The sequence below is a fragment of the Physella acuta genome, unplaced genomic scaffold, assembly GCF_028476545.2.
Source record: "Physella acuta isolate Inbredline_101_S28 unplaced genomic scaffold, ASM2847654v3 ptg000114l, whole genome shotgun sequence".
NCBI lineage: Eukaryota > Metazoa > Mollusca > Gastropoda > Physidae > Physella > Physella acuta.
In genome coordinates this window covers 267,833-281,387 of record NW_026731634.1, presented here as the reverse complement: position 1 = coordinate 281,387, position 13,555 = coordinate 267,833, and the positions used below count along the sequence as shown (strand labels likewise).

The following is a 13,555-nucleotide window of genomic DNA, read 5'->3' as shown; positions in this document are numbered from 1 at the left end:
GTGTCAATAAAAAATTTATATCTATATTGCTAGACGGAACATTCTATGTAAACAAGGATATTTCCTTTACATTTCTCATCTGTAACTAGACAATGAAATTTCTTTACAAATAATTCAGGAGGAGAGAGTTACCTCCCCGTAAACTACCTAAAACAAAGAGAATATTTTAAAGTAAAGTTAGTTGTAGCCTTGAAGTCTCCACCTTGATAAATAGATTATACACGAATACTGCAGTAGCTTTAGTGTACACGTTTTGTTTGTGATCAGACTTCCAGCCATACTTTCTATTCAACTTGTAAAAAAAATATTCTATTTTTATTTTTCAATTATTTTAAGAAAGTATAGTTTTTTAAAGATAAAATTGCTTTCACAATTAAATACTGTTATTAACTACGATCCCGGCGTATTGATCCCTTACGATTGCTGCTCATAAGATTGATGTCAAAGAGTTTGTGACGCAGTGTTAAAGGTTTGTCTCGTTGTTGATATCCTTGACGGAAATTTTAAAATCTTTTAACCTTGCAAGGAACTGGTGTGTCCCGTTAATCACTGCTACAGCTGGCTAACCCTACCTTTAAAAAAAAAAACATTTCTGGAGAGACGTTAGAAAAAAAAATTAACGTTTCAGTCATTAATTAGCGCGGTCCTGACTGAAGCACGCTACTACTTATCACCGCGACGTTCGTGCTAATGTGAATTGTACGCATGTTCTAAATTTTTTATGTCAGCTGTTTTTTTTTTTTTACTGTGGCCCAGATGTGCTGTTTTTTTTTTTTTTTAAATATATTTTTATTTTTTTATTTTTTTTAAATATAGATTCTATGTTTTTTAAGTACAAATGGATCTGTAAAAAAGTCAAGTTCCCTTTCAAACCTAACGGTCTATAGGGCAAGTGAAGTAGAGTTCACTTGTTTCTGTGACCTCGGCATATGAAGAGATAGTGTGGTCATCACTATGCCCAGCCGCCTTTAGAGTTTGGTGGACTCAGGGGCGGTCTACTGACTTGAACTCGAGACTTACGGGTTAGCAGTCGAGCTCTCTACCGCTAGACCACTCCGTCCCATGATGGTTTATGGTAAAATTGGTGAGTCCTAACCCTGACCAATGAATTTGTTCACTTCGACTAGCCAGTAGGCCGTACGCATGGCTAATCTCCAACATAAGACGTGTTGAAAGAGCTATGGGGATATACTTTAGTAGTGCACCCGAGGTATGCGCATTGAATAAAATGGTTCATGTCCGATTTGGTGTCCCTATCCTTGAATCTGAGACCGTAGTATCATCCTTAAAGCCAGGTGAGCATGTATGTGAACTGCTCACGTGCATCGTGAGTACTCAATTGGAAAGTGGTGCATGACAGAATCCCACGACACAAGTATATAAACATCGGCAAAACCAACAATAATCTTTTATATTTTTTTTTATCTCTGTGTCTTATGGATTATGTTATGTGCTCCAAAAAAAAAAGTGTGTTGAACACTGAAGTAGTTAGTTGGAGACTAGTGAATGGATTATTGATTGGAAAACTTGAATACCGAGTGGAATTAAAACATGGCGGACATGGTTTCAAGTACGTGTATCATCGTTTCATTTTTTATGTTGTTGCATACAGTTGTGTTAGAGCAGTTAAGTCTTGCACTTCCGGCATGCGCCGTAACTCCAGCCAATGGATGGATTGATTGGGTGCCATACAAAGCTCTAGACAGCTATCCATTTAAGCCAAGCCAGTTTTTCTAATGCGTCAAGCGGAAAGATGTTCAGTTTGAGAAATCCTACACGGCATCGCAAACTGAACAGTTTTAGACGGTATTTTTAATGCCCCTTTTTTAATGTCCATTTTTAATGCCCCTTTTTGTAATCGGGTGTTTTGTAAATTAAGTTTCCGTCACTGTTGCCTAGAGCAGGAAATGGACAGATGAAGAATACATGATCATTCTGACGTCATCGATTAGCATACGCTCGAGGGGAGGGTGTAATTAGCATCTACTTACACCCCCTGTAAATGTAACCACCACTAACACCCCTCAATACCCCCTTTTCTTATAAATATAGCAGGTCGACTGTAATTCACCCCTCCACACCCCTGTCAGGTAGCCCCTAACCACCCCCTTACGCCCCTGTAACAATTTGCCACTAACCCACCCCAACACGCCCCTGGAAATGTAGCAGGTCGCCACTAACCACCCCACTTCGCCCCTGGTGTAACAGGTCGCCACTGCTCCCCAGCACCCCACCACGCCCCTGTCCGTGCCGCCCCTGTGACCTCCCCTAACGTGACAAACAGCCTGGCGTCTGACTAGAACTAATCCATGTTATTCGTCAGACGCCGGCCTCTCTCTAGCGTCTCATACACATCTCACGCCGACGTTCTTTGCATTTTTGAACGACACTAACGTTTGTTTTGATACAAATGTTCTCTGAGACCAGTAGCTGTTGAAGCTACAATACTTAATTCTAATACAATCTGTTTTCATTAAAAATTCGTGAAAGTCCAAAAGAAAATGGACTGGATGCTAATTAAATATTTCTAGACCATGTGTAGTCCATCTCTAGACCTTGTTTAGTTCATGTCTAGCCCATGTTTAGCCCATTTCAAGCATTTGTCCATTTCTAGTCCCCCTTGCTTTTGCTATGCCTAGCCCTTTAAGTATATGTCCATACCATTTCTCTCCCTTGTCTTGTCCATATCTAGACCTTGCCCCTGTCTAGCCCATTTCAAGCCCATGTCTAGACGACGTCTTTATTTTGTCTACCCTCTACCCGATGTAAGTCATAAAATCCTGACACGATGAAAATGGAATACATTAACAACTGACAACCCCATTAACCGTTATGTCATACGTCTCCATTAAACAATGCGAAATTTACCGTTGATTGAAATCTAAATTAAATGTCAGTCTGACCTGTTAGCTGACCCCCCAGGTAAATATGTACTTTAATCATTCAATAATTTACAGAACAAACTTCGTTCTGTGAGAGTGGTCTTTTTTCCTTGATTCAAACATTTATAGAACTTAGAAGATCTTCTTTTGTGGGCTAATGTTCTATCGTCGTTAATCCTTATTACAATGTTCAAAAGTCTGATTAAATTTCACATGCCTCAGGCGTTAGGAGCTCTAGAATTGGTAATCTTGTTAGCAGGGATGGCGACGTTGTGGGGGTGTGGGGGATTGGTGTGGGGTGTGGGGGATTGGTGTGGGATGTGAGGGATTGGTGTGGGGGATTGGTGTGGGGTGTGGGGGATTGGTGTGGGGTGTGGGGGATTGGTGTGGGGTGTGGGGGATTGGTGTGGGGTGTGGGGGATTGGTGTGGGGTGTGGGGGATTGGTGTGGGGTGTAAGGGATTGGTGTGGGGTGTAAGGGATTGGTGTGGAGAGTGAGGGATTGGTGTGGGGTGTAAGGGATTGGTGTGTGGTGTGAGGGATTGGTGTGTGGTGTGAGGGATTGGTGTGTGGTGTGAGGGATTGGTGTGGGGAGTGAGGGATTTGTGTGGGGTGTGAGGGATTACTTTTGTGAGCAGGGAAGTTTATGTGTGGGGTGTGGGGCAATGATCTTGTGAGCAGGGAAGGTACGTGTGTGTGTGGGGGGGGGGGGAGTGAGGCATATATAACCGTGTTGAGCCATACAGTGTTGTAACTTCTCAAGTGCCACACGATTATATTTCTATTGTGTAAGTCAAACATCTATGTATTTCACAATGCCACCTTGTTGTATCATACATTTCACAATTAAAATGCTCGAATCGATAATGAAACAGGGAGACAACTCCCGTCCACTGACACAGAGGGGACGCTACTCTGAGACGAGTACACGAACCAGGGGGTGGGGGGAGTAGGCTGGCGGAGCAAGGGGTTAATCCCGGCTATAAATCAGGACGTGACGAGGTGCTGCACAAAAACCGGTGACGTCACGTGCTGGCCACTTGTTGCATTAGCATAGTCAGGAACTCCTCGGAAGGTTCTGAGCTTCTACATTAGAGGGTGAACATGTGGTATGCTTTAGGTGACACGGGCTTCTCGGGGACTTGAGGCATGCTTTTGACATTTTTTTTGAGTGTTGTATTTATATATAGTTTCATATTTTGAAGTGGTTCTAAGGCTAGCCCTTAGGATTTTAACTATATTATAAGCCTCGCTAAAAGCAAACACAAACCAGCATATATATATATATATATATATATATATATATATATATATATATATATATATATATATATATATATATATATATATATATATATATATATATATATATATATATATATATATATATATATATATATATATATATAATGCTCTTATGTATATATATGTATATGATCTTATGTATACACACACACACACATATATATATATATATATATATATATATATATATATATATATATATATATATATATATATATATATATATATATATATATATATATATATATATAGTGTGTGTGTGTGTAATTTGTTGATATAATTTAAATATAAATTATGAATATAGTGCTTAGTGTAAAGAACCCCACCCTGCCTTCCCCTCCTACACTTTGGAGTGTTTGCAAAGGTTTTTTTTTTTACTTTCTCGTATATACGAAGTATAGAGAAAGTATTGTAATCGTGCAAAAAAAATCGAGATTTTTACAAATCTCGACGAATTACATCTCACTGATACGGAAAAAACATAATTTTGCAATCTTGTCCGTATGTCTGTGTGTCTGTCTGTCTGTCTGTCTGTCTGTCTGTGTGTGTGTAAACACGATAACTTGAGTACCGTTACAGCTAGGTTGATGAAATTTCATATATAAATATTTTATCAAAATCGTAGATCTGTATCAACTTTTGAGCGATTTCCGATAACCGGAAGTGGTACTTTTCCTACTTTGAAATTTTCAAAAGTCTATAACTTGAGTACTATTTTAGATAGATAAACGAAATTTCACATGTAAGTAAAAGATCTAATTCTCCACCTTCTGTTAAATTTTGAGTCATTTCCGTTGAACGGAAGTAGTAATTTACGCTACTTCCGATTTCTCAAAAAACTAATGTAAATTTTTAAAGTACCAATAATATTGCGCACTATTATGCACGTTTTTATTTAGCGTTCATTTAGTGTGCAATTCTTTTGTCTACGAGATTTTATTCTATTTTAAAACTTTAAGTATTTAAAATGGATTAAAAATCATGTCTATAACCCGAGTTCCCATCCCCTGTTATTTTATATAAAAATATTCGAGAAAGTTTAGGGGAGATCACTCCCGGTTTATTTAATTAATAAATCGCGTGATACATTTTTTGAAGCAGCTTTTTTAAAATTATTTATATATTTTTGGTAGTGTTAAAGAATAAAAAAGAGTTTTGCCCGAGTGTGTCTGCTGTAAGGACATTGTGAGAACCATTCCGTGCTGCCGTCTGACGGTGAAAGGTCGTGGTGAGAAGAGCAAGGGAAAATAACTCCGGTTGGATTCGGATGTTTGTGATAGATTGGCCAGCACAATTTGACGCGTGGGTTTTTTTGTTGTGCCATCTCTGAAAGCCTTGTTGTTTTTACACCGATTTTTTTTTATCTGTGTGTATTGTTTAACTTGCCAAATTGGGCTTCAGAAAAAAAAAGAGAAACGTCTGGGCCACATTTTGATCTGGCAACTTCAGTGGTTTTTAGACACACAAAGATACACAATTACCGATATTGGCCACAAAACCTATTTGTTAAGGTCCTGTGGACTATTCCTTCTTTGTGTTGCTTTAAAAAAAAACAGAACTGTACTAATAGTCATTAACCCCCTGAGGTCATAATTAACGTCACGTCGACATTCCAACCACCAAGCTTGCGAAAACAAGGATTTTATGGTATTAAAAAAAAATTCCTGTAAAAAAAAAATACCGTTATGTAATTCTGTCTCCATTAGAACGAAAGCCAAAAATAGCCCTTGAGCTCTTGTAGTTTTTCACTACCGAAATTGGACTATTCTAATGGCCTCGCCTGTCCCCGACATTAACCAAAATAGCAGAACACATTTATTTTTTATTTTTTAAAAACTTTCTGACACGATTTTCACCCTCAAAACTTCCCGTTTGTACCTTGTTTAAGTTAATCTTTTTTTTTTTTAAATCCGAACTTCACACAGTAGAGACTGTACTTAATTTTTACAAGCTTTTATTTAACTCACTTCCTCTGTCTGTCGTAAGTCTGTCTTGACGGAAACGCAGGAGTGAAAATTCGGACAGTTCTACTTGACCGACACGATTCACAGTTGGCACGTGGGTCAAGACATGAAGACAATGCAATCTGAAACTAAATTTGACTTAATTGGATGCCTAATTGATTTTTTATGAATTAATTAAAATTTGGACCGAATTAGTAGGCATGTCTAGCCAACCACACCACACGCGTCATCAATAGCTGCGCCATCACGACCACGTAATGGCTGCGTTCAAAAACCATTGCGCGCCTACTGAACGTGATATTCAGTAGGCGCGCAATGGTTTTTAGTCATGTAACTCTATTGTAGATAAAACATGTAAAGTACTGAAAAAAAATTCATAAAAAACGTTTTAATAACAAGCTTTTATGTAATGATGCACTAAAAAGTAGAAAATAAATTATAGACTACTATTTAAATAACTATAAAGAAAAGCGTGGGTGTCTTCCTTAACATTAGTAAAGGTATCCAATAGATACTAAAGTGACCCACGCTTTTCTTTATAGTTATTTAAATAGTAGTCTATAATTTATTTTCTACTTTTTAGTGCATCATTACATAAAAGCTTGTTATTAAAACGTTTTTTATGAATTTTTTTTTAAATATTCTTTTTGGCTTTTCTGTACTTGATAAGTTATTTGGAAGAAGAATGCTATGTTAACGAAGGTTGGGGATAAACTGGGAGGGGTGGGTGGGGGTGAACTGGGATGGGTGTGGGGGGGGGGGACATTTGCCCTTTGTAGCTTTAACCTGACGTATCGAAGATAAATCAACAGTGGCATGCACACAGATCGATTAGGCGGGGGACTAAGAGTTTTGCTGTAGGTCAGCGACTGGTTGTTCTATTGTGCGGGACGTAGGTCTCATCAAATTAAGGGCAGACTTTTTCAAATGCAAATGTCTGTGGTTGGTTCTTTTTTTTTTACCAAACCACAGTTTTCCCGGTGTTAAGCGTTGAGTATTCAGAGCTGGGATTTCAGAGCTGGGATTTCAGAGCTGGGCTTACAGAGCTGGGCTTTCAGAGCTGGGCTTTAAGAGCTGGGCTTTCAGAGCTGGGCTTTCAGAGCTGGGCTTACAGCGCTGGGCTTTCAGAGCTGGGCTTTCAGAGCTGGGCTTACAGAGCTGGGCTTTCAGAGCTGGGCTTTCAGAGCTGGGTTTTCAGAGCTGGGCTTACAGCGCTGGGCTTACAGCGCTGGGCTTTCAGAGCTGGGCTTTCAGAGCTGGGCTTACAGAGCTGGGCTTGCTTTCAGAGCTGGGCTTGCTTTCAGAGCTGGGCTTGCTTTCAGAGCTGGGCTTGCTTTCGGAGCTGGGCTTTCAGAGCTGGGCTTACAGAGCAGGGCTTACAGAGCAGGGCTTACATAGCTGGGCTTACAGAGCTAGGCATTCAATAATACCTGCATACCTTTGTAACCTGCACAAATATGATATCATTTTTTTTTAATCTTCTTGTCTTGAAGGAAAATCTCTACCCCTTCCTTTCTTTCTGTTAAGACACTCCCCCCCCCCCCAAAGTATTTAGCTCTGTTATCTTCACATGTTTGTACACACGCCAACAAAACGTGTGCTCAACAACAGCAGAAAGTCGGTCATGGACTTTCTGGAAACTTCTCTGCTCACGGATGTCCCTGTATCATGCCTGGCCATATTACCGTGGTGTACTATGTGTGGAGGGTGGGGGGGGGTTCTCTTAAATATAGATCTAATAAAATCTTGTGTATTGTGTGTTGCACAATGATTGAACAAACTGAACTGATTTTCTTCAACTTTCAAGTATATAATTAAAATCACCATCTAACGTTGTCATACTTTAAAATGGACCACGAAAAAAAAAATCAAATACTGAGCTTTGAGTTCCTCCATATTACGAGCATGACCCGTTATGTAGCTTGTATCTTGATAACGTTCGCTGTTTTCTCATTGCATTTGGGTAACTGTAATTTCTCTGCCGAGTCTATATTGGTTCGAGATAGACATGTTTTATTGTATTTCTCTTCAAGAAGTTTAATACGGTAAAGGTAGGCTCACGAAAATACAATTATTATTAATCTATGTTGTTGTGGGGTGAATGCATGGGTTAGTAATTCATCAATACCTCCAACTAACTATATAAATTAGCAGGTTTTATTTCGAAATCACTACGTGGATATCTACTTCCTAATGTGTTTACCATCAAAGTATCTGTAATATTGTATTTACTTTCGTGACAGTCATCAATACCTCCATCAAACTAACTATATAAAATAGCAGGATTTATTTCGAAATCACATAAATATCTACTTCCTAATGTGTTTACCATCAAAGTATCTGTAATATTCTATTAACTTTCGTGAGGGTCATCAATACCTCCATCAAACTATATAAAATAGGTTTTATTTCGAAATCACTACGTGATTATGTACTTCCTAATGTGTTTACCATCAAAGTATCTGTATTATTGTATTTACTTTCATGACGGTCATAGTTGTACAAAAAACAATAGTCTCTCTGATGACAACACTGTCAGTAAACAGCTGCTCCTGTTCATACTTAGGTGTCGCCCAGCGCCAACAATACAAGCAGGGGCGGTAATCAACGCAGTTAACTTTTCTTGAGCCGAGTCCCATTTCGCCAGACGGATAATTAATCTCAAGGGGAATTAACGCTGACTCTACAAATATCATACGAGTGTGAGAAAGAAGAAGAAAAAAATCATAAATAATTATAGGACTGTTCTGATGTCAGAAGTAGCTTTGGTTTACGACTTGAGACAATGAACTGAATAGACGGAGAAAATACGAGTATAACATGTTTTAATAATCCCCACAAGAGGTAGCGCACTTACTATGTTTCCAGTACATTCCTGTTCAAACCCAACCTGAAAGCAACTTAGAAAAGTGATAAACGTTTAACGATACTGGATCCAAAGCCTAATCTTAATCCTCCAATCTCAAATTTTAAAGCCTCTGCATTTCGTGTACTGAAATCAAGGTTTAGAGGAAAGTAACGAATTTTAAAAAGTTACCTTGTTAAAGGATAGTTAAACAGTTGCAAGCATGAGCTAATTACAATCTGATGAATTGGCAAGGAATTCTGGGAACTATTATGTCTTGTTTTCATCACGTGACTGTTTACTTGTACGTTTCTTGCTTGTCTACCTGCTGTGACCTAGATGTGTGTTGTTTGACCTGGAGCCTGGAGGTCGGGGGTTGTACAGGTATTGCCGGTTATTAGCTGACCTTTAACTCCAGGTATTTCTTATACCTCAGGTCTACTATCAATTCATTTACCCAATTACATGTTTTGTGTATATGGGCGGGGGGTGTGGGGTGATATAGAAGGGCGGATATGAAATCAACTTTGGGAGGGGGAGGTGGGAATATGCTGATGGAAGGCTTGGATCATAAGGGGTGGAGGTGGTAGTGGTTGAGAGCAAACAAATAGAGGCTGTAGTTGTCAGCTTCTTCTGTGGTTTGTACAGTAGCCGATGTTGGACGGAACGCTTGTCTATAGAGGCTTCTGTGAGCAGCTAATCATTGCATCAAATTGGGCAGCTAATCATTGCATCAAATTGAGCATCTAATCATTGCATCAAATTGAGCAGCTAATCATTGCATCAAATAGAGCAGCCAATCATTGCATCAAATTGAGCCCATTGCATAAAATATAACAAGCTTATCATAGCATCAAATTGACCAGATACTTGACAACTTTGTCCACCTTTACGCCCCCTGCTCACCGCACAAAAATTCCATTCATCGTTAACTCATTGAAAGTAGATCTATACGATTTTCTCATCCCGCCAACTTGTGTAGTTTTGTCTGAGGTACAGATTTTACCTTATTACGACTGCATTTCGTTACCACAGAACGCGATTTGAAGATACCACAACAGTCTAGATTAGAAGATTTTCTAAGACTTGATAAATTTAGCATAAGACAAGATTAGAAGATTACCACGAGACTAGTGTTGATTTGACACAGTATTCTCTAATCTTTTCGCTCCCTCTTCTTCCAAAAATTGTCCTTTTACTCAGTTCCCTCCCCTTGTTGTTTTTCTATAGGGTAACGCGTTGCTTATGTCCCCTTGTTTACGATTTTGTTTTTCACCGAACTGGTGGGTTCGCACTGAAGATAACGTTTAGTCCTTAATTGTTGTCTGAGCGGGGGGGGGGGGGGGGGGGGGGAGAGTAGTGTGTGTTTTGAGACGGTGCATATGCCTAAAATAAGGCTTCTTAGAAAGTAAAAATTATTTTATTATTTAGGCCTATGTCAGTTTCTTTACGTTTTTTTTTAAAAATTAATTTACAATTACATTTTGTTAATTTTATTAACTTACTTACTTAAATGACCTTTTAAAAACACATTCAGTTATTTTTTTTTATTTTTTTTCTGAGTGCTAGACGTACCAAACTTGCTGTAACTTCCAACCAAAAAAAAACCCATTGAACAAGTTCCATCCATTTGACCCGAGTCAACGCTGATAGTTGTTCTCTCCCCTGATAATGGTTTAACTCCCTTTAATTACCTACCCTGTGCCCAGACAGTAAACATTACCTGACTTCTTGTCAGCTAAGTTGTCAGCCTTCCTCCGTGTACTCAACTGTGTATACGTGTACTAAACTGTGTACACGTCTACTTAACTGTGTACACGTCTACCTAACTGTGTACAAGTCTACTTAACTGTGTACACATCTACTTAACTGTACATGTCTACTCAACTGTGTCATTGTGTACTCAACTGTGTACACGTCTACTTAACTGTGTGCACGTCTACTTAACTGTGTGCACGTCTACCTAACTGTGTACACGTCTACTTAACTGTGTACATGTCTACTTAACTATGTACATGTCTACTTAACTGTGTACACGTCTACTTAACTATGTACATGTCTACTTAACTGTACACATCTACTAAACCGAGTACACGTAGTCTGGTAGTACATGGCCGTGCAAATAGTACACAACTCTGTACTTATAGTACACAATGATTTGCATGTACATGCACAATATGTGCACATACTGCAAGCTGCATACGTTTTTAACCTGTATGTTTAAATTATGAAAGTTATGCTGCTCAAATCCGACCTTTAACCTACAGTTTCAAAATCTACCTACGGATGACCTTGTCCATACACAAGCATTAGCATCAACCTCTACCCCATATATCATATGACCTTGCCCATATATCACATGACCTAGTCCACACACAACCACTGACATGACATACCCCATATATAACATAAAAAAAAAGTAAAGTTTCCCTTTCTATGGTGCAAGTGAAGTAGAGTTCACTTGTTTCTGTGACCTCGGCATATGAAGAGATAGTGTGGTCAGCACTATGCCCAGCCGCCTTTACTTTCCCTAACGTGAGTTAGGTACCCATCCGAGTTGGGTGGACTCAGGGACGGTCTACTGACTCGAACCCGGATTCGTACTCGAGACTTACGGGTTAGCAGTCCAGCTCTCTACCGCTAAACCACTCCGTCCCACATATATAACATGACCTTGCCCATATATCACATGACCTAGTCCACACACAACCACTGACATGACAGACCCCATATATCACATGACCTAGTCCACACACAACCACTGACATGACAGACCCCATATATCACATGACCTACTCCACACACAACCACTGACATGACATACCCCGTATATCACATGACCTAGTCCACACACAACCACTGACATGACAGACCCCATATATCACATGACCTACTCCACACACAACCACTGACATGACATACCCCGTATATCACATGACCTAGTCCACACACAACCACTGACATGACATACCCCGTATATCACATGACCTAGTCCACACACAACCACTGACATGACAGACCCCATATATCACATGACCTAGTCCACACACCACCACTGACATGACATACCCCGTATATCACATGACCTAGTCCACACACAACCACTGACATGACAGACCCCATATATCACATGACCTACTCCACACACAACCACTGACATGACATACCCCGTATATCACATGACCTAGTCCACACACAACCACTGACATGACCTTGCCCATATATCACATGACCTAGTCCACACACAACCACTGACATGACCTTGCCCATATATCACATGACCTAGTCCACACACAACCACTGACATGACAGACCCCATATATCACATGACCTAGTCCGCACACAACCACTGACATGACATACCCCTTATATCACATGACCTAGTCCACACACAACCACTGACATGACAGACCCCATATATCACATGACCTAGTCCACACACAACCACTGACATGACATACCCCTTATATCACATGACTTAGTCCAAACACAACCACTGACATGACATACACCATATATCACTTGACCTAGTCCGTATACAAACACTGACATGACATATAACCCCGTGTATCAGATCCTGCATTGTGTGCCCTTAGCATGACAACACATTATATTAACAATCCTTTTGTGACAATAAAACCTAACACAGACCTTTTGTCTTCTTGGATTTGTCAAGTGTGAGACCTCAGTGCCTCACACTATTTTTACATATTACATCAGACTCAAATTACATTACAGTGTGTTGTGTATTGGTTTTAACGCTTTTTTGTTGTTGCTTATTTGCAACTTAAACTGTATAACATTGTTTTTTTTAACTACGTAAACAAGAATAAAAATAATAAATTATCAAATACATTAAATTTCAGCAATTTTTATGTAGACTTTAATTTTTAAAAGTGTTTCTATCTTCAGAAATTGTGATGAATCTAAACTGTCTCTAAATGATACTGAGAGGAAAATTTAGTTTAAAATATGTTTACAACCACCTTAAATGATTGTGTTCTGACAGGTTTTTACCTTCTTCTCTTGCAGCTACACCTTCCCCAGCATGCAGAGTCTCGGAGAGGATCTGGTGTGTGTCCTTGATCAGCTTGAGTAAGTTTGTCTGGCACTACACTTCATTAGTTAATTAGTGTAGGTTAGCTTGAGTAAGTTTGTCTGGCACTACACTTCGTTAGTTAATTAGTGTAGGTCAGCTTGAGTAAGTTTGTCTGGCACTACACTTCGTTAGTTAATTAGTGTAGGTCAGCCTGAACTAGTTTAGCTGACCTGTACATCACTGCCACCCACCCTGCATTTGATCTTCTATTAGTTCATCACATCACTTGTTTGATCATTTTGTTCATTTGTTTTTCATGTATGTATATTGTTTTAAATAAGTGTATCATAATGGTTATATTTTGGGACCATAAAATAATGGACAAAAAAAATCTGATTATAGTGATTGGAAACAAGTATTTTTCTATCAGTTATTTGACCTAAGTGAACAAGTATTTCTTTTAGACAAAATCTCTTTGTTTTAAAATCTTTTTAAAAATATTTAGTAAGAAAAAATTTTCA

The 13,555-nt window shown here is 39.0% G+C and overlaps 1 protein-coding gene across 3 annotated transcripts in view; it reads left to right on the top strand.

The window, feature by feature from the left end:
* LOC131934621 (uncharacterized protein ZK1073.1) overlaps positions 1–13,555 on the top strand; it is an 89,273-nt gene that overhangs the window by 55,525 nt on the left and 20,193 nt on the right. For all 3 annotated transcript variants that reach the window (XM_059290692.1, XM_059290694.1, XM_059290693.1), the window contains one exon: positions 13,028–13,090. In XM_059290692.1, the coding sequence (XP_059146675.1) occupies positions 13,028–13,090 (63 nt within the window). The remainder of the gene's footprint in view (positions 1–13,027; positions 13,091–13,555) is intronic.